This window comes from Phaethon aethereus, assembly GCF_964289735.1.
Source record: "Phaethon aethereus genome assembly, chromosome: 1".
Taxonomy (NCBI): Eukaryota; Metazoa; Chordata; class Aves; order Phaethontiformes; family Phaethontidae; genus Phaethon; species Phaethon aethereus.
In genome coordinates this window covers 126819897-126843080 of record NC_138575.1, presented here as the reverse complement: position 1 = coordinate 126843080, position 23184 = coordinate 126819897, and the positions used below count along the sequence as shown (strand labels likewise).

The window sequence follows — 23184 nt, the reverse complement described above, 5'->3', positions numbered from 1 at the left end:
ACTGTGCAGAAATTTCAGTGACATAACCAAAACTGTCCCTGCTCCGGAGGAAGAATGAACATGACTTCCTACGGCAGTGATTAAAGCAAGCATCGAGCCAGGAGGCAGCTGGTACATAACTGGGGTCTGCCTCTTTTCAAAAGCTAACTTCAGCTTTCTATCAAGTTATTTTTAAAGCATAAAATAAATGAACTGTTTTCTGAAAAAAAGATCGTACATGGCTTCCCAGCCTTTGAACCATTAACTTTTCTGTCGGTTTAGAGAGACTGACTCTTCTCTCTTTTTCTCACTCAGTGAACATATAATACTTCCAAACATAATGTAAACCATTGTAATAGAAGTTAGGGGAATGACAGAAAATAGGAGACGTTGATCTGAACATGCCATCTCTGTCCCTTTGAAGGGATGGCTTTTACCACCTGGTATTAATTTGATGTATGTTAGATCCCTTGGAACCTCTTCTGTTGAAGCTTTCAGTATCTATAAAAGAATTGGGGATTTTCTAAGCCAGAATAAGAGAATATTCCTAAATCTTTAAAGCCTGAAAGAAGGCATAAGTTAAATATCCTTAATATTTCCTGGTGAACATTTTTGATGCTTAACAAATTTCACTGAAAGCTGACTCCTATTCATAGAAATGGAATTTTGTCTCAGGGCTACAGATTTAGCAAGAAGGGACTGAAGTCTTCCCGTGGCACTAGGTTACGCTTTGTTACAAGTATTAATTCCTCTTCACAAATGACCTGTGAATTGAGATGGCATTATGACTTACATTTTACACATCAGATACCAAAACCAAAATGGCCAAAAGAGCAAAGTAGTTTGGCATCCTCAGGGACAAGTCTTAATAGCTTTTTAATGTTGAGAAAACAGCTGTCATTAATCTCAATTGTCTGAGAAGGCAGCAGAATCAAGTGTTTGGAGTTAGGAACCCACAAAATCAAAACTATACACTAAGCATTTTGGACTAAGAGATTTATTTAATATCAGCAATGCTTTAGTTTAAGAAGTTGTTCAAATTTAGGTTTCCTGAGTGCTATTCAGTTACTTTAAGACAGTCTCTTCTGTTCCCATAATTCCCTCCCGAACACACTCTTGTGCCTTACTCTGCTGAGAGTTACTACAATAGCTACTCTATGAGGAAGAAAAAGACAGACTGTACAGCTTCATTCTCACAATAGTGCATTTCATATTATGAAGTAAAGAATGAGCACCATGGAATTGTAGAATTATTACTAAGCATTTGAAAATTACAAAATCTGAATTGTTAAAAAAATAGTAATTTAAAACAATTCTTTTCAGGATAAAACATTAAATATGACATGCTGATGTTAGTTAAAACAAGTAAGAGTCTTGCTATTGTATCATTAGAAAACCAGTGTAAACATGGACTGATGCAAATTATTTGCAGTCAATTTTAGATATCCCTAGCCTCTACATAATCTCAAGAAGGAATCAGGTTCACTAAATTCTATGTGTGTACTCTTTTACCTTGTGGCAAAAAATTGAACTTTAATCAAGGGAAAGAATCAAATTCGGGCCTCTGCCTTTAAATCTTTGGTTCTAGTAGTGCTAAGAAAACTACAGCTATTCAATAGGTTTTGGAAAATTAAATTTAGACCCAAGAACTTGCTGATAATTCAAAAACATTAATTCCTATTTAATCAGTTTTCATGGGACCAATTAAATGCATAACGTTGCACATATGCTGGCATTTTTGAAGGACCTGACCACATATTTAGCAGTAATATACCTTTATAAATTAAAATATGAGCCAGCTTAAAAGCCACCGTCACCAATAATTACAGCTTTACTTCCAGAAGAAAGGTTATGTTGAATAGGAATGTAAGCATTAAATGTAAACAGACTAAATCTGTTAATTTATAGGGATTTTATATATTTGAGTTCTACACTGTACCTTGAAAGATTCCTCGTCTCCATGGAGATACACTCAAAGTATAAGCAACTGTGTCATCAGGTTCTACAGTAATAACAGGTGCACCACCCACCATTGAAAGATCTGAAGATACCTGGTCAAGAGAATTCACAAAGAGGAAAAATCATCAAAAGCAAGTTACTATCGCAAGAACACTATAGATACAATATCTGTTCTACTTGCTTTGAAAAGTAGAATATAAAGTATGCTATTGGTAAGTCCTAACCTTTACACACATGAAAAGAATATATACTGTATGAGTAGTGCTGGCATATACAGATCATATCAAGCACAAATGTTGAAGTCATTGCTTAATGTGAGCAAAAGTATCTCTCTTAGACCACTGAACTACTTACATATGCATCGAGTTGCACAGTCAGGCCCTTAATATTTTACATACATTTTCTTTAGAACTGTAACAAAGAGTTTTAACAGTAGTGATCCATCTAACTAGATGGAGCAAAGCAAAATCTGATGTGTTGTTTTAACATCAATTGCTATACCTCAAGTGGTATTAAACCATGCTTTTTGATATGTCATATTTTCTAAATAATACATATGTGATGGCATATGTAATAACTACTTGAACAATAAAAAGACCAATACAATGCTCACATGCTGAATTTTTGATTTTGTAAACTAGAAAGCTGATTGTAGGAATATAGGCTGATAGTATTTTTTAATTGCATCTCATTTCTTTGTCACTTGTATAAGTTTGCTACAGACAGACTCTATGAGCAGCATCTCAGGAAAAGACTTTCAAGTTTGAGGCATTACCAACCACAGCTGATGATTATCTAAGTCACTGGTTGTGCAGAAAGCCAGCAGGTGGACCGCATGAATAGTTGTCCTCACACCCTCTCCTCTGTTACCTCTGCCACTGAGTGGCGCAAACTGCTGCTGAGTGATAGTATTTTAAATTGACACTGCAATCTCTGCCCTGGACATCTGACTACAGGTGATGATTTTCCACTGAGGTATGGAGTCCTTTTAAAAAATATTTTCAGGATATCATGTAAATACTGTAGCATGCTGTAATTTCTCATTACATTAAATAATAAAATTGTCTCTGTGTTGTTTAGGTGAATTTTGAGTGAAAACACAAGTCAAGTCAGAAAGGCTTGTTTATTTTTTTTTCAAGCTCTTTTATTCATTTCATTAATGACTACAGCTAGCCTGCCAAGCATCCAGGGGAGACTTGGATTCTACAAAGATTTCTTTTCCGACAGTAAAAGCATTAAATGCACGGATAATTTTATTCCTCCCCAAAGTTACCTTTTCTTTTTTTAGTAAATAAGCTTTGTTCACATTTTCTGTAGAAAAAAACAATTCTAAGGTCATCTTGTCTTCTATTACAGCCAATCATTGCTTATGTTGTTTTTTCTCTCTGGTGTATTTACATTAATATAAACCTTTGTTCAAGTGCTAGTACAATCTGGAACTTCTATTCCAAGTAACAGAGAAAAAAAACCTGTAAGGCAACAATCTTCCTCTTTCCCAATAAATCCGCATCTCAAGCTGGATATTAGAAGTCCAACAACCAAAAAGAACAGCAAATGAGACTAACGGTCAAGAAAAAAACAGGCCAAAAAGAGAATGATGGAAAACTTTGTTGAACTGGCACTTGGGAGGTGGGGAATTTAACTATTAACAAAGAGGAAAGCATAGGAAAAAATAGGCTGCTACACACTGAAGATATGGAAGTTTCACTTCATACAAGATAATAAATTAGGCTTGATCCTACATTTATGGACTACCTCATTTCACTTTACAATGAAGTTAGTGACGTATACAAAAGTAAAGGCTAAGTACCTAAAAAATAAGGATAGGATGACAGCAAATGACTAGGGATAGAAATAAAATTAACTAAAATGAGATTTTTTTAAAGGTAAAGTAACATGGACGCAGATGCAAAAGTAGATAAATGTGATTAATTTAAATTGGATAAAATGCAGTAAAATAGGGTAATATAGTTTTTCTTGAAGACTGGACATATCAGAGTAGTTTCTACCAAAAAATGTCAAAGTAAAGGGAACACAGCTGGTATAGTCGACTATAAACATGAAACAGATATGGATTGCTGATGAATAAATATCACCTGGAAGTTTGATGATTTTTCCATCATTCAATAGAAGTTTTGGATACTTTTCCAAATAGAGTAGTGAACTAACAGAAGCTAAATGATTTTAAAATTATGTTGTTAACCTTAAGGAAGTGACTGTATAACCAAACAGGAAAAAGTTGAGTATAAGCAATGAAGCCATGATAGTAGATTCATGGCCACTGTTTCAGTATTTGAATGCCGGCATCCATATCAACAGACAAGAAGGAATTCTCTTTTCTCTCCTCGGCATCAGATTGATAAGATTGCTGGGTTTTTTGTTTTGTTCTTTTTTTCGTGTTGGACATGATTCAATTCCTAGGATCATTTGTGATGTTTACATAACAAATGCACTGCTCTTTCAGTGTTCAAAGACACTGGTGATCTCAAACTTTCCTGTATTTTTCTAGAAACACATTAGAGTTGTTACTTATTTTTGCAGGTCCCGTATTTTGTTGTAGAGCTAAGAAAGATTTTATCTTTCATGGTGTAGGAGTCATGTAGATTAAATGTTCTATGAGTTTAACTAAACTAGATATTTATTACATGACTGCCTGTAATTCTGTGTGGTAGAGACCTGCTGATCCTTGTGGTCCCTTCTAGTATTATATTTCTCGACAAGGGTACTTCTTCCTTTTGTCCTTTTTTTGTTTAATAGGAGTGGGATGAGAGACAGGCAATAGACAAACCTTCTTGTCACCACACCTGATGAATTTCTTACTGGTGAGAACCACCAGAAACTAACAGTTTTCAAATTTGGTTAGATGTTTAAAAAAATTAAAAATGGGCACCTACTTCCAAAAGGTATACATTTATTTTCTCCACTGAGCTGTAACTACCCCTGTAAAGGAAGCTAATATTTTCACTCCTGGAATAGAGCCCGAAATGTTTTTTGCTTGACAGTGGATAGCCTTGCCATGCATACCTTATGACTGAATTCCATCAATTTTCCCAAATTAGGCAATTTTCCATGGATATCTGAAGTCTGATTCATGCTGATCCCATCGATAAGACCAGAAAGGCACTTATACCAACATTTTTTTACCAAATAAGTAGGAGTTTGGGGCATTGGTCAGACCTGCAGGTCTTGGAACGAACCCCTTGACCCTAACCTGCTCTGATTGAAGAGATTAGCTAAACATCCATAGGGAAAATATGTCTTATTATTTTACTACTGGCCTGGTTATACGATTCTTCATTCCTTTTGCTGGCTATTTTAGAGTTCTGTTGCTGGGTGCCTACTTCCTCCAGTTAGACAGAGAACCCAGACGGCTGTCTAAAACTGTGGATTTCAAAGCAAGAAGCATCTAAAAGAAAGCAACCAGCAGCTCAGAACTTTGTCACCTCTTTTATCCCCATTTATGAAAGCTTCCAAATGCACTGAAGGGGTTGTTCTTTCATAGTATGAATTTAATTACATAAATCTTCTGAATCTCTTTATTGTTGTTCAAAAGACTTTCCAGGGCCAGAAATAACCTTGCTTTTAACAATCTACAATCATATGCATGAGCTTGTGTGTAGATTTTTACTAAGTATTACCTGCATATATGACAGATATGAAAATGATACTATTTATATTAATTTAAAAGCTCAGTATACTTTTAAGGTCTTTTTTTCTTCCATCACCACTCTAATCTTTAATGAAAGCAATGATTCATCTTTACATACATTCTGCAGAAATCATGCTGGAATGATAGATCTGCAGATTTCTGATTTCTCTTCTGACTACTTTAAAATTACTGAAGTACATATATTGGAAAATTAAAAAATTGTGCTTAACTACAGTAAAGCATTTAACTTGGCTGTTTTAAATTCTCCCATTTTCATGAATACTTCTAGAAGTTAGGTATCAGACATCAGAATCTGGTTTACAGACATTAGCTTTCTAAACAAATAGTATTTTCCCATGAAAATCTATGCAATTTTTCACTGTAAATAGTTGTGCATCTCCACTGCTCCTTTGGTAGTAAATGAGTTCATCACTAATTCATAGAGAACGGAATCCTTTTGTAAAGACAGAGGTAGACTTGTTCCACCTTAAGATAGCTCTAGCTAACTCCATATCTCTGTGCCTGAGCTCTCTCTTCATAATTTGTCATTTGATCTATTTAATCATTTCACATCTCGAGCTCTGGAAATCATATAACGTTACTTGAAATGTTGGTAAAAATTGTCAGTTGATTTTGCTCTTTAGGTACCTCTAATTCTCCTTCTTTTTTTCCATGGGCTTTCCACTTTCCCACCATACCTTAACAGTAATTGGACTTTAAAAAAATACTTCTTTTCCATCTGATAGGGTCCTTTTCACCCTTGTGTCTAAAATTGAGTCCTCTTGTTGATGCTTTGGTTTAACAAAGTTTTGACTAATTCACTTACAATCACACTACTCCGTAGATATACATGTTTCTAATGTGCTACACAGCCCAATCCCAGAACTGTAAAATTCTAAATAGCTTTTTTCCTGTCAGTCTGCCTTCTACAATCACATTTCCCAAACTCTTCCTAAAGTTCTCGTAAGAAGGTGTATCCTATTGTCCTCACCCCTATGCACATCCTACTCACTGCTTCACAGCTATATTCCAAGGTGAAATCTGAGTTCACATTGCCATTTCATGCAGTTTTCATTTCAAGGGTAGAAAGACAGCTGTGGTGTGCTTCAAAATACCCCAAGTCTAAATGATCAGAGAACTGGAACTGTAAGGTAACCTACAGTACACGCTATCCTCCTCCCATCCTCTCCAGCAAGGGCAAAACCAGCTTTCCTTAGTTCTTTCAGTAGTCAGGAAGACTGTAAGAAGACTGCTTTAAATTACGCAAGCCAAGCCAAAGAGTTTAAATTCATTCTAGCTCTGTTCTTACAAAACACAAAATAGGAAATTAAAATACAAAAACTTGCACATCTGAAATTACAAACTACACAATGAATTTAGAAATAAAACAACTATCAGCAGTACTGTTTCTAACATTCTTCTAGTTATACATGTAGTTTCATGAGTACTATTTATGCTGTAAAGCAATCAGTACTAAAAAAAGATGACGAAACATCGGTATGAAACACAACAATTGATTACTGAAGGCTTCCCTTACGACCTGGAGTTTCAGCTGAGCAACCTCAAATCTGAACGCCTGTTTCTGTATTAATTTAGGCATTAATATAACTTGATGCTGAATCAACTAATCTACATTACTATCTTTGTGCCAAAAGATAAAGCCATAGTTCTGTTCATAATTTTGCCAAAATCACAAGCCCAAATATGCAACAACCCACCATCACCACGCACACACTGTTTTTGTATCGTTCTCCCTATTGACTTTCCCTGACTGAATGTCCTAACACAATGTACTCCAGCTTCTAATACGCACCAAAGGCTTATGCCATCATTGCCACTACTTCCTCACCCTTCTCCTGTTTAACTCCTATATATTGAATTCTGTTTCCACGATGAGACAGATCTTGATAAAAATGCATTTTTAAGAAATTAGGACAAAATAGCAAAGATACTGGAGCTATTCTGCCTCTTTCGAGGTCTAGTGAGCCAACAATGTGTGCTCGCAGCCCAGAAGGCAAACCGTATCCTGGGCTGCATCAAAAGAAGCATGACCAGCAGGTTGAGGGAGGTGATTTTCCCTCTCTAGTCTGCTCTGGAAAGACCCCACCTGGAGTCCTGCATCCAGTTCTGGAGCCTTAAGCACAGGAAAGACATGGACCTGTTGGAGCGGATCCAGAGAAGGGCCACAAAAATGATCAGAGGGGTGGAACACCTCTCCTATGAGGACAGGCTGAGAGAGCTGGGGTTGTTCAGCCTGGAGTAGAGAAGGCTCCAGGGAGACCTTCTTGCAGCCTTCTAGTACTTGAAGGAAGCTTCTAAGACAAATGGGGACAGACTTTTTAGCAGGTCCTGTTGCAATAGGAAAAGGAGTAACAGTTTCAAACTAAAAAAGGGGAGATTTTGACTAGATCTAAGGAAGAAATTTTTCCCAATGAGGGTGGTGAAACAGTCACAGGTTGCCCAGAGAGGTGGTAGACACCTCATCCCTGGCAACATTCAAGGTCAGGTTGGACGCTGCCCTGAGCAACCTGATTTAGTTGAAGATGTGCCTGTTCACTGCACAGGGGTTGGATTAGACGACCTTTAAATGTCCCTTCTAACCCAAACTATTCTATGATTCCATGATTCTATGATTGATTCTATGATTCTATGATTGATTCTATGATTCCACACTGCTCACTATTCCTACTGATATGAATACTCACCATCTTATCATTAATGAATTACTGACATTCATTTATCCTTATAAGCAACCCTATTTGTCTCTACCATTTAAGTTATTCAGACCTTAGGAGCTCCAATCTCCAAACAGTGGTCACAACAATATTATCTCTTACTGGCAAAGTCTTGTCAAGGACTATGGTCGTAACAGACATCATTCACGAGTTATCTTTTATGTATTCCTTACATTGAACTTTGTGTTGCTCTGATGGCCATGTGATTTATCAACTCTGTTACTAATTAAATGATCACCCCCAGATGACAAATGGATAGTAAATGTGCATGCCCATACTTGCACATGCACACAAGGCAATTTATATTAGTACTAGTATTCAAACCAAGAATCCTATTTAATAAGAAGTGTTGACAGACATTTGAGGTAGATATATATATACTAATATAATAAAAATACATCCAAGAATACTCAGGAAGTGGAAAAGAAAGAGAATGTAAAAGTACACATAGGAAAGAGTCCAGAAATTTCATATTTAGATAAGAATAACTTCTCGCAAAGGTTTCATAAGTGTAGAGGAAAGCTTGGAGTGAAGCAGTGGAAGAATTTATATACAGTGAGCTTTAAGTCAACTTCCTTCTAAGTATTAGATATAGCTATTTCTTATTAGAATGCATTTTTATGAGGATTGTATGTAACAATAGGACACAATTTTAGTCTCAGATGTAGCATTACATAATCTTACATTCTACAATAATCTGCAAAACCATGTTCCCAAAGACACCTGAATGTGCCTAACAAAATTTACTATGTGACATTATTGTTAGGCAAATAAATTTTGCAGTAAGAAAATAGGGCCGCAAGAGGGGCTCTTCTATCAACAAAAAAGATCTTCAGATTTACAAGCTATCCAAAAGTCAAGGTATGGAAATACTTATATATTACTTATACCAGTTAGTGGGAGAGGCAGTCCATTAGCATTTGTCATAATTTGTAAGGAGGGAATGATGAACAATTACGGATAAATTAACTGGAATTTAGGAAAGAAGTCTTGCATTCAAAGAACTGTTTGTAATTTAGGAATGATCAAAGAAAACCTGAAAGACAAAAATCTTGTTTCAAAGGTACTCCAATAGATATGAGCATGCCAAGATAAAGAAAGTGAAATTGTAGCATTTAGGTATGATATGGAATCATATCAAGGGTGGGGTTGCATAGATACAGATGCAGATATAGATATAGATACAGATATAGATATAGATGTAGTTATATACAGAGAGTCTTTATACAGATAGAAATAGATGGATCTACACATACACACACAGGCACACACAGAATTTATCAGGTGTGAATAACTGCTGTTTCTTAAAATATTGACCAATTTAAAGCACCTGCAATCTATGTAACATTTCTGATTCTCATTACAATATTTCTGTGCATCCTATTGCCAAAAAAAAATCACATCAGTATTAATGCTGTCTTGTAGAAACTTTCCTACTGGTAGTTTTTCCATTCTTGAATGTATTTCTAACATTCCTGGGCATAACCATTGGAAAATACACCAGGTGTATGAAATATGTTTTAACCATATAAGTGAGCTAGGAAAAGAAGAACTCCCACTTTGACAATTATCCCTATTTCATAACAGGTCTATCATCTTCAAAAAATACCAATTTATTCTTCCCATAGCTTATGTATGAAATATACCCATTTACAAAGATACACAGACATTTTGGAAGAATACTCTTCTTCATTAATAAAATTTCATGTCACTCAGGAAATAATGTAAAAAATAAATACTAAATATCTAATACATAATTTTAAAAATGTTAGTTAAGTACTTTACAAGAATGTATAAGCCCAAGATTCATCACACCATGCAATTTAATTAAGAAAATACAACAAAAAACAGGAGTTTGATAAACTATTAAAATAAATTGTATTTTACTACTTTTTAAGATTTCACAATAAAATAAAATTAATTACCTTCTTATGCAATGTAAAACTGTGTTGATAACTAATAAAATACCTTGGTACCACTCATTTAAAAAAAAATCTAACAAAAAGAATCACACAGAATAACTAAGGTTGGAAAGGACCTTCAAGATCATCAAGTGCAACCATTAATCCAGCGCCACGATGTCCCCTAACCCACGTCCTGAAGCGCTACATCCACACGTTTTTTGAACACTTCAGAGATGGTGACTCCACCATCTCCCTGGGCAGCCTGTTCCAATGCTTGACCACCCTCTCGGGGAAGAAATTTTCCCTAATATCCAATCTAAACCTCCTCTGGTGCAACCTGAGGCCATTTCCTCTCGTCCTATCGCTGGTTACTTGGGAGAAAAGGCCAACACCCATGTAGCCACAACCCCCTTTCAGGTAGTTGTAGAGAGCGATAAGGTCTCCCCTCAGCCTCCTCCTCTGCAGACTAAACAACCCCAGGTCCCTCAGCCGCTCCTCCTAAGACTTGTGCTCCAGCCCCCTCACCAGCTTCGTTGCCCTTCTCTGGACACGCTCCAGCACCTCAGCATCCTTCTTGTAGTGAGGGGCCCAAAACTGAACACAGGATTCAAGGTGCGGCCTCACCAGTGCCGAGTACAGGGGCACGATCACTTCCCTACTCCTGCTGGCCACACTATTTCTGATACAGGCCAGGAGGCTGTTGGCCTTCTTGGTCACTTGGGCACACTGCTGGCTCATGTTCAGCCGGCTGTCAACCAGCACCCCCAGGTCCTTTTCCGCCGGGCAGCTCTCCAGCCACTCCTCCCCAAGCCTGTAGCGTTGCATGGGGTTGTTGTGACCCAAGTGCAGGACCTGGCACTTGACCTTTTTAAACCTCATACAGTTGACCTCTGCCCATCGATCCAGCCTCTCCAGATCCCTCTGCAGAGCCCTCCTACTCTCCAGCAGATCAACACTCCCACCCAACTTGGTGTCGTCTGCAAACTTACTGAGGGAGCGCTCGATCCCCTCATCCAGATCATGGATAAAGATATTGAACAAGATGGGCCCCAGAACCGAGCCCTGGGGAACACCGCTTGTGTCCGGCCGCAAGCCGGATTTAACACCATTCACCACAACTCTCTGGGCTCAGCCATCCAGCCAGTTCTTTACCCAGTGAAGAGTAAAGCCACGAGCTGCCACTTTCTCCAGGAGAATGCTGTGGGAGATGCTGTCAAAGGCTTTATTAAAGTCCAGGTAGACAAATGGAGCACATTTATAAAATATTACAATTTTAAACTAATTTATCAGTCACAAGTTTGAAAACTCATTCTGCATAACTGTAATATGGCTATTTAAGATGAATAGGAATGGAAAGCCAATCTTTAACATTATAGTGAGAGTCACTGATCAACATTTCAATACTGTCAAAAATGACAGATGTTTCAAAAGAAGCCCCCATTACTTTCCCTGATCCTCCTTCCAGTGCATACCTTGCAAGTTCCTGAGTTGTTAGGGATTCTTTTAATTCTTGCAGTCACTTTTATTTTGCCACCAGCATGTTACAATGTTACAACACTGAAATAAAATATCTTTCCATTGCACTGAGTATATTCCCCAAATAATTCCTGCCTATTCATCTGCAATCCAAAATTCTACATAACGAAGATTCATAACCCAGCCAGGCCACCTGTCAAGACCACTAATCAATCTCAAGAAACAAATCAGGCCTAAGACCTTACTATACCCTTACTTGATCAAACAATTTTGTAACTAATAATCACAAAAAAACCTGCCAACAACTACAGTTATTCTTACATTCTGTAGGCACTTATACCATTCATTGTACTATGCAGAACACTATTTTCTGTAGTGAAGCCTGTTACAGAAGTTCTGGTAGGTAATGTGGAAGCCAAAAGGATTGAAATCGGAAGAACAGGTAAAATTACAGAAGGATGGATTATGCAATACACAGATTTACTTGTGGTTAAAGAATACAAACCTGATGAGGGTATAAGATCTATATATAGATCTTCAGGTTATCTAGGTTACTAGATATTGGTTACTAGAGTTGCACAGGATTTATTCTCAGGAAATCTCACATACATTACTGAAAAAGACTTAGCCTGAACAGGGAAGTCCCTCATTAAAGGTTTACAGTATATATTTTTATTATTTTGAGACATTTGTTACAAATACCCAACCTTCTTGTCAGTCTTTCATTGACATTGTAAAGATCGAAAATGGATATATTCAGGATAGAGAGAGAAATGCATTGAAGAACAGCGGATTTCATATTTTTGATTATGTATTTATTCTACAATACTTTTGGAAATTACTAACAGTTTGTATAACCTAACACCTGAAAGGTAATTTAACTGAGCCTTGAGATTCCTCTGGAGAATTTACTTTAATGACATCTGTCTTGAACAGCATTGAGAAAAACGGTTATACAGTTTTGCATTTTTACTGTAAAACCAAGCCTTGAAAGAATTACGCACCGTTATAGCTAAAGTTACTGTCAAAGGTGTCGTTAGAAGCAACCATCAACACACCAGACAATTGTTTATATCCACAGACAGAGTTTTAGATAAAAATCAAAAGAAAATGGTATAAAAAATTTTGTCATGAGACTGACAGATTGGATTTTATAGAAATACTTTGCACTTCCTACTCTTGTAGGATGATTTGAATCTAATTTTACAGCAACTAAAATCCACTTACATTGCAGTCACTAACCTTATATTAATTCAGCATCAGAGAAGGATATGCTCTCTGGCTGACGTTAAGTGTGCACAAATTCTTTATCAATTCTGTTGTGAAGTTTTTTCAGACCCAGGAGTAAGTTAATCACAAGAAAGCCTATTGTAATGCCCCCTAGAACCAGCCATGAAGAGCATAGTGGCAGTATTTCCCTAAGGTTTATACATCAATCAGTAGAAAATGCTTCAGAAAAACATTCACATTTTTTCAAGGGAATTTATGGAATTGTCTTCTTAATCATGAAAGTATTTTGCTTAGCGTTTTTAAAGGCAGACTGATGGAGTCTCCACTGAATTCCAAAGGCACTTCTTCCCTCCCCAACTCTCTTGATATACACTGATGGTTGCACAGACAAGCAAACCACACATACAATAATTACTGCTGCTCCAGACATGAACACTCTATATGTGCTTGAAATGGGAAAAGCATTATTCAGAAGGAAGAGGGGCTTTCTTAATGGAGGAAAGGAAAGAATTATTTCCCTCATCCTCCTCCCAGACTTAACTTTCATTTTAAATAGCCACTTTTCTAACACCTTTATTTTGATTGAGGCTATTCGATAAATACAGCGAATACTGAGAAACAGAGTAGCATATATATACACAATGTAATTAATTTTTAATGAAATTATTTTTATTAAGTTTATAGTTTAATATATTCAGTTATTAAAATGGAATAGTGAAGCTAAATTTACAGCTCAAAAGAAAAATTACCCAAGTACTAAATCAGCTAAGTTACTTATTGCTAGGTATTAATTGTGCAGTAAATTGTTTACGGACATGCCTGTAAATTATTATGTTCATCAGCTACTGGCACATCTTATATCATTCTTGATATAGGCTGCGCTTTATTACTTCAGTAAATGAAATACTTACATTTTTTAAAAATATCGTATATATCCCAGTTTACCTATGAGAAGTTACCTTGTATAGTGGATACACTCCATCAGTAGAGGATTTACAGGGAAAATCAACAAACCAATTCAATAATGACGATAGTCACTAGCCAACTAAACTACAAAAGATCCCATCAAAAACATTTCTGAAAATATTACTTTTTGGATTATCTTTGTTCTGTCTCCACCACAGCTGACAAGATTTCCTTTACCTAATTGTCAACCTAGCTAAAGGACAATACAGTAAAATTTCAAAGATGTTGGATTAAAAAGGAGGAGGAGTTATTGGGCTGTAAGCAACTACTCCCAAGGGGAACACTGACAAAGACAAAATCACAGTCTGTTGTGTTCTGCTTCACAACAGACTATTCAGAAATTACAGTAATCAGGTAGCATGGAATGAACAACAACAACAAAATTAGTATAACTTCTTTTCCTGTTGCCCTTTCTGCTATACACTTCTGAGTAAATAAAGTTTATTTTGCATTTCTAACAAGGTTGTTGGTCACAGTTCCTTTTCAGGGGAGGTTTTCCCCTTTCTCCTAATAACTACAGATAATGGTGATCATGTTCTGAATTTACTGATTAAATCCTAATTTGCAGACTAGCCCTTTTGGAATTAAAAGCAAACAAATGATCTTCACTCATTGCAATAGCACAAGACACTACATGACATCTGCTGGAGAGTGCTCGAAGTGATTAATATCATTTGCTTTGTTGAGGGGACAGTTTCCAAACACAGGTAGGTTTTGTAATCATGCCTTTTCCAACAATTCCAGCCCACCTTGCTTCAACAACTGTTCTGCAACAGCCTCTGGGTAAAATTCTAGCATAAAGAAAATACATTATGCGCACTGATTAATTTATTACATGCATACAAGCATGAAATAGCTGGCCTTACTACTCCTCTCCCAAAAGTCCCAGAGCAAAAAAGAGCACACATGGTTTGACTGTCAAGCGGTATGTCACAGAGGAAAAAAAAAAAAAAAGGCAAAACAAACCACCACAAAACCAGCCAAGCGGAAGAAAAAAGACACACGAAAAACAGATTTCAGTACCAAGAGAACACTCTCAAGGAGCTCAAAGTTCAATCAGACTCAGCTCACCGTGGAATAATTACAACTGTCATAAATCCATTTAATGCAATGTTTCTCAAAAAGACACATAATTAATAATTTTAATATATTCATTTTGGACTTTGATAATTTCAGTGTCTTTCACTTTCATTGGCACAGAAAATATGGAGTTCACACAAAATGGGAAAGCAGATGAAATAGTTCTGTTGTCAACTTTCAAAAACATTCACTTTTTTCAGAGATAAAAGTACAAATGTATTAGAAATGTAAATGCATTCACATCTTAAAAGCTAAGCCTGTTGAAAAGAAAAACGTCAAAGCTGGTGATGCCCATAAGATACATTTCCCACTTTGGTGGGGTTAATAATGAGTGAAAAAATAGGAACATGAAGCCGGAACTTTTTATGATATACAAAGTTTATGGCAAGTAAATCCTCCTGTAAAACTGAAAAATTGGAGACCAGCAAGACTTTAAGGAAGGATTTCACATTGCCATGAATTCCCATTAAACAGTTGAAGAGGGCTGCTGCTATATACATGATCTCTCTTTATAAAATAAGGTGAGGCCACTCTCTACCAATACCTGCCATTTTGAGTAAAGCAGATGTGGTGCTACTGGCACCAAGGCAGAGAGCAAAAGATCACTCATTTCACAAGTCCACACTAGTTAACTAGGCAGATTTTATCTTCTAGAATTGACATTCTCGCCTTTTCCCTCCTTCCCCCCAAAAGAAAATAAAAATAAAAATCACCCGCACCCCACAGTTCAAAAATATATATTTACATAATTTGACAATTTTTAGAGCACATTCCCCTGCATTATTTTCATAGATTGAGCCCTCCTAGCAAATAGTATACAGCCATAGTATCTAGATGCTATCTACTCTAGATTTAAATGCTATAACAGAGTCACAAAGATGGCTTTTGTTGAGCAAGGTCCAAGATGTTCTTGCTCTGGAATCTTCTCTGTAGCTGAGAAGAAAAGCAGAAGTCATCTTTTTTGCTCTAACGTACATTCCAATTCTGCTGGCATATGACATGGGGTCCTATACAAACAATCCTTAGAAACAGATACATAGTGAGGTTGTGCTGTAATCTTTCCCTCAGTAGGATAAATGTTGTTCTTTTCCTGTAATATTCCAATGCTTTATGAAGATTTTAGGAATCCTGTAATTCTCAAGCCCCTTCCCTGTTTTCAGAACTGATGGAGTTGGCCTCCTGATGGAGGAGAAAGGGAGGAGACTAGCAAATGAATGGAGTGCAATTGTAGAAGTGCTGTCCTCACAGGAATCGGTTTAAAAAACTAAGAAATCTTTTTGCATGGAACATACAGTAAAATCATACACTATCTTTCAGGTTTCTTGACTATAAACATATCCATATACTTTAAACCTTAGATGCAATCCCTCATGTATACATGAATTTTAATAGTATATCTGCAATTACAATAGTATTTGCTATTGTAATACATAATTTGTAGTCCTTGGATATAAAAATAGTTGTCATATTATTGCAAAAATTTACCTTGTACGTTAACTTGTTCTTGGTGTAATTGGGCACCCATAAAATTTTTTGAGTGACCTTTCTCACTTGGCAATCTATCACAATATGATCCTGCGCCAGAGGTTTCTTCCCTATTCCCTTAAGGTTAAAGATGTTTTCAGTGCCAGTTGTATAATTTCGCAGGATAAGCCTTCCCTATAACAAAAAAAAAAAAAAAAAAAGATAAAAAAGTTTCAGCACTCTAAAAGTCCCCTTTGGCTGCCAAAACAACTCCTTTAGTTTATTAATCATAAATCCAGGCAACAAAGCATGCCTACAAGAAAGTGTTCATATTGACTTTTCTAGTACTTAAGTAAATTCTGCTGTTAAACAGAGAAGAAAACTAAAGAAACAAAAGCTTTTCTTTTTAATTTTTCTAAATCACGAAATTTAACAATATAAAGCCTTCATATTTCTAGATTTTATACTTCTCAGCTTCCTCCTGGAAAACAAATATCCAAGAAAGTATGTTCTCATGCATCCTTATTCCGCACAAAAAATATAACTTTGCTAAATCATTTCCATCTGTTCTTCAACTAAAATGTTCTTCATAATTATTTGTCATCAAAGGATCCAGGGCTTTTGGCTTTTAACAGCTTTATAATACTGAATTCCTAAACTGAATTATATTTGGTTGGTAATGCATGCAGAAGGATTACTAATGTTTCAGAGAACAATTTTTTTTTTTGTCTTTGACAATTCAGAAATTTGAATAGCAATCTGCAGTCAAAATCCCTCAGCTAGTATACAGGCAAAAATACTTCTACTGCTTCTTGCTAAAGGTGTCATAGACTTTGCTCTGCTCTTCATTTTAGCGTTCAGAATAGTGATTACTCTGATGGCAAAAGCAGCTTCTAAGTAGTGGCTTAGCTTCTAACAGAAATTTTTTTATGAAACAAAGTAACCATCACAAAAATTAATTTGTGATGTATGTATGCAATGAGAAATACTCAGTGTTACTACTTTATTACTTAGGTAATGAAATACAATTTAATATATGTATGAATTCAGACTAACACAATGTATATTTTTATGATCAAAGTTCAGAATCTCTACAGAGTAACTGGTCATTTCATTAAAATGGAGGGTTTGATAGATGAGTAAATAAAGGAAAAAATCATACGTAAATAATATATGAATAAAGGGCTCAGTTCGTGTTCCCCAGGGTTCAATCGGTGTTCCCCAGGGCTCAGTTTTTGGAGCCAGTCTTGTTTAATATCTTTATCAATTATATGGATGAGGGGATCGAGTGCTCCCTCAGTAAGTTTGCAGATGACACCAAATTGGGCAGGAGTGTTGATCTGCTCAAGGGTAGGAGGGCTCTGCAGAGGGATCTGGAGAGGCTGGATCACTGGCCCAAGGTCAGCTGTATGAGGTTCAACAAGGCCAAGTGCCAGGTTCTGCACATGGGTCACAACAACCCCCTGCAACGCTACAGGCTTGGGGAGGAGTGGCTGGAGAGCTGCCCGGCGGAAAAGGACCTGGGGGTGCTGGTTGACAGCCGGCTGAACATGAGCCAGCAGTGTGCCCAGGTGGCCAAGAAGGCCAAGAGCATCCTGGCCTGTATCAGAAATAGTGTGGCCAGGTAGGGAAGTGATCGTGCCCCTGTACTCGGCACTGGTGAGGCTGCACCTTGAATACTGTGTTCAGTTTTGGGCCCCTCACTACAAGAAGGATGTTGAGGTGCTCAAACGTGTCCAGAGAAGGGCACTGAAGCTGATGAAGGTTCTGGAGCGCAAGTCTTATGAGGAGCGGCTGAGGGACCTGGGGTTGTTTAGTCTGGAGAAGAGGAGGCTGAGAGGAGACCTTATCACTCTCTACAACTACGTGAAAGGAGGTTGTAGTGAGGTGAGTGTTGGTCTCCTCTCCCAAGTAACTAGTGATAGGATGAGAGGAAATGGCCTCAGGTTGCACCAGGGGAGGTTTAGATTGGATATTAGGAAAAATTTCTTCCCTGAGAGGGTGGTCAAGCATTGGAACAGGCTGCCAGGGAAGTGGAGGAGTCACCATGTCTGGAGGTGTTCAAAAAACATGTAAACGTGGCACTTCGGGACATGGTTTAGTGGGCATTGTGGTGTTGGGTTGATGGTTGGACTTGATGATCTTAGAGGTCTTTTCCAACCTTCATGATTCTATGATTCTATGAGTCTATTATAAAGGGTGGTGGGGAAATCTATCATACCTAATCTTAAGATTTGCAAATTAGTTCCTTTGGTTTTTTACTTCAGCTAGTAAGCAATCTTTCAATTTCTGAGTCTCAAGCAGATGATTAATGTTAGTAACTGCTTAAGCACTTTCATACTTTGGAAAATAATGTAAATTTTATTGACAGAAGCATCCTTTTCAAATTTTGATACTAATTGCCCTCTTACCGTTGTTACACACTCAGATGTAGGCTTGAACATGAGAGGATACAGAGCTGTTTCACCTAGACCCACATTTATTAAAGAAGGGCCATAAAAACCCTGTCCTTCCAAAATTGCTTCAAGTTTCCAGTCCTGGCTAGACATGTTACTCTGAAATCAAAGTAAAGATGGAAATTAGATTATGCATTTAAAGCTCTTAACATACGTTTCAGCTTTTACTTGCAGTTGTCATCAAATCAGAGCACAGTACTCATTTTCCCAAAGCACTGGCTCAGCGCAACTTTGGGGAGAATAAAACAGTGTGTTTTAAAAATGAATTAAGCTAATAATAAATCCCTTATTCCTTGCAGCCAGAGGTACTGGTACCAATATTATCAGTAGCAATACTGTCAGCAGGAATATTCATTAGAAGAACATATACATGATATAGCTAACAGTCAAGATGGAATTTGTAAGTATCATTATAAATATTTAGAAGCATCTTTACGGTGCTGTTTAATGCTTACCAAAATTCTCTCCCTTTTCCATCTGTACAAAATCTTAGCGTACGTCTTTGAAGTGCTGATGTGGTGTACTAGCATATATTGCCTCATTTGGCCACTGACTATATTACAAGATCAGTCTGGCTTATGAATTAAAGACTGCATCTCCAAAGGAGTATTTACAGCCTTGTGTTCTCAGAAACTGGTCTTTCAAGAGACTAATCTATTTTTAAAAATGCCTGTCCTGAGTAGTGTGAAAGCTTATTTAAGAAACATGTTTGTCTTGCATCCAGATGTAGCACAAGACTGCTTGATTATGGTAGAAACTGAGATATCTTGTAACACATTCTTGGGGGTTACATAAAAAGAGTGATACTAAAATAATGTTATTCAGCCTCCTACTATGTGAAGGAACCTGATGACCAAACATCCAGTCTGCAAAAATGTTAACATCCGTCTGCAAAAGAAAATAAACTGGCATTCAAGAGCTAATACATGCGTTGTCAAAAGAGAGATGATTGATCTGATCTATGAAGAGAGGAAGTAATCCTTTGACCCATAATGGTCTTCATCCATGCAGTATTATATATAAACATCAGAGATAAACAATGGATTTGGGGGAATAGAGATGATACTTCAATCCTCATTTCCTTAAGATCAGCTATCTCACCAGAAACTAAGAGCCACCACCTGTGGTCATCAGAGCTAATCCCACGGCACAGCATGAGACCTGCAGGATCATTTATCTAAGGTTTGATTAATATGTATGATTACTACTTAATTCTTCATTGTTAAGAGGTAAATTTCCTAGTAGTTGAGCACAAATGACTGTTTGGAATGTTGAGATTTGTATCGCGCCTCAATTTTTCAAAATACTTCCATCACTGTGCTCTCCAATTCTGCGATAACAACAATTGCATCATCTTTGGCAGAAAACATGAAAGAAAAAAAGTAATTAACTGGTATCCTTATGCTAAGGATAAAATGAAATTTCGGGCATAACTTTTAGAGCAGACTTTCTCACCATGTGTATGCATTCCATAGAAAGAGACAGAGATAGATACACATTCCCTCTTCCCACAAACACACACATACACACAGAGTATATGATCCAGTTCGGGTATTTTTTGTTTCCTTGCTAAGAAAACAAGCAGGACATAAAAGTATAAAAGCATGACTCCTGCATGAAATTTAAAAGCATATACTTAGGTATACTCAGAAGTGGAAAAAAAAAATCAAAATAATTAAACCAATCTGTTTAAAAACTCTCTATTTAAAGGAGGTGGAAAAATCCCTTACCTTTCTGTGTTATATAACAGCCGTTTTTCAGCTAATGTAAAATTCAATAAATCAATGCTTAATAAATAATATATGAATGTCTTAAAAATTATGTGTAAGAAAAGATAGCACTGTAATATGATTTCCTTTCATTTTCTGTACTTTTTTTTCTTTCTTAATGAACTAGTTCCTTGCCTACTTTCAGTATTTCACAGAGTATCCGCAGTATGGTCTTCCCCTAGACATTAATTCCTTGTTTGAAGCTGTCCCCACTCTTTTGCCTACAACATTACAGAATAATTTTTCTATAAATTAACTCACTAGTATTCTTCAGTGGCTCTAATATCAAAAGGTTTCATCAAGTACATATACCAAACCATAGTTCAAATCTCAGGAAATATTTTACCATTTTTATCTCTTAAAGAATCTTTACCCTTTCTCTCGCAGTTTAAGTTCCTTCCCTATTATTTTTTCATATTTTTTTCTTTTAAATCAGAAAAGCTCTCTAATTTTTGAGCAATAATTTTCTGAGGGAGATAATATTTCTCCATCTTCACTCCCTGGTCTCACTTCTCATGTGTCAAGCGTTTCACATACAAAATAGAGATGATAAAACTATATATGATACACTGCCTATGCTTGCCATATTTTTTAAATCATATATAATCTTGTTCTTCTATTTAACTCCTCAATATCTTTCTTTTTTTTTCAGAAACAATATATTTATTCTCTAGATTAAACACTTCTTTCACTTTCAGTGTGATAACATTATTAAATAACAGATTAACAACTGTCAGGACAGGAGTGAAACATTAGAAATAAGCCTATCAAACTAATAATTTACTGTAAGAACTGACAGAAACTATTTTGCCTAACAAGCTTTATCTTACGTCCAATATGGACTTTGAGTAATAATACTCAAGTCAGTATCTACATGCATTGTGCATTTTACAACTGTAAATTTTAACAATATTGATCCAGAGTCCAATTTTTAAAAAGCCCGAATCTTTGTTTATTTTATAGTAGTAAAATGAACTTACTATTGGAATATCCTGAATCACTGCCTGGTAAGCTGGAGTTAGAAATTCAAGCTCTGCTTCAGCATGGTCTGTATTCACTACACATTCAACCTCATAGACACGAACATCACAGGAGGACTTCAGAAGAATCTGACAGTGGTAGCAACCAGCATACTGAGAAATGAATTTTAAAGGAAGCTCAACTGCATCACTTCTATCTAAAAACAAAACCAAAAAAATTGCAGTGTTGTAAAGCTTCTCAGAAACATTGAACTCACAAGCAGAATCTGGAGAGATGTCCAATAAACTGTAGGAGAAACTCTCCGGCAGTACATGCAACAATTTAAAACAAAAAATATAATCTTAGGACTGTTTATCATATAAGCATAGACAAATTTTTATTTATCCAAAAAAGGTATATTTAAGCATCTAAACAAAATTTTCCACTTTTTTTAGTAGTGCACAGAGAGAAGTATTTTAAAAGATCTACCAAATCTAGCAGAAAAGTTTAATGTACATGAATTTCTGTGAATACCAAAAAAGTATATTTGTTACTATATTTTTGTCAACACTTACCATGAGAGATAGCAGAGACAATACAGTATATTTGGCTAATAGTAGCCCAAACAATGACTGGAATTCTCTTAAGCGAGCTACTCATTAGACTTTGCCTATGCAGAATTTTGGATTGAAAGTCTGAGTTTCTGAAAATGCCAGCAGTGTCCAAGTTTTCATGAAATCATGAAAAGTCCCATTTGCTCAATCCACAGCATGTAGGAAAAACTCCCCACAGTAATCTCTAGAGTAAGGAAGAAGCAATACAAATGTTGCAAATACAAAGAAGCAATACAATGTCCATCTTTGGACATTTCCAGGTCTGCTGCAGACTTCCTCCTCTGCTCTTAGAGAAAGGATCAGACTCTTTCACAATATTTTAATCCCTTCACTAGCCATTGTAGGACACCTTCCAAAGGACAGGCACATGAGGAACAGCAGTGACTGGCCATAAAGAGAATTCCCCAGTCCAACAATCCCAAGAGTCTCAAAGAAACATGAAAAACTAAATGAGGGTGCAGCTGTAAAAACTTCACTGTGGTTTTATATGTAACAATGACTGTTTCTTTTCACGTTTTCCAAGGTTAGAAGCCAATGCCAAAAGCTGGAAAAGATAACATGGAAGGTCAGAGACAATGCAATGGCACAAGAGGACCTTACAGATAAAACCTGAAACAAATTGCTTCTCCCTGAGGGGGAACACCTGACGAATTCTTGTGGAATCTCCCTTCTTCGGCCTTAATTTGGCTTATTTTCTGATTATATTTATGACAAATGTACTCAAACTATTCTAATATAATAGTCTTTGCTCACAAGCTAGCAGGACTTTCCTAGCTTAGCAAGGTCCACAGATTACTACCCACTACCCACATGATTTTCCATGTGGGTGGAGAAGCAGCAGCAATTTGTAGCCCGTGAACAATTAAGAGAGAGTTTAGGGCCTTGGGACAGTTAGTGAGAGAATCTGGGGCACAGGTTCTTTTTTTTTCGCTCCTTCCAGTTG

General features: G+C 36.6%; 1 protein-coding gene across 1 annotated transcript in view; it reads right to left on the bottom strand.

The window, feature by feature from the left end:
• CFAP47 (cilia and flagella associated protein 47) overlaps positions 1-23184 on the bottom strand; it is a gene marked incomplete at its 5' end in the record, with an annotated part of 409359 nt that overhangs the window by 171155 nt on the left and 215020 nt on the right. The window contains 4 exons of the mRNA XM_082014136.1: positions 1919-2030; positions 16464-16637; positions 18854-18997; positions 21648-21844. Coding sequence (XP_081870262.1) covers positions 1919-2030; positions 16464-16637; positions 18854-18997; positions 21648-21844 — 627 coding nt within the window. The remainder of the gene's footprint in view (positions 1-1918; positions 2031-16463; positions 16638-18853; positions 18998-21647; positions 21845-23184) is intronic.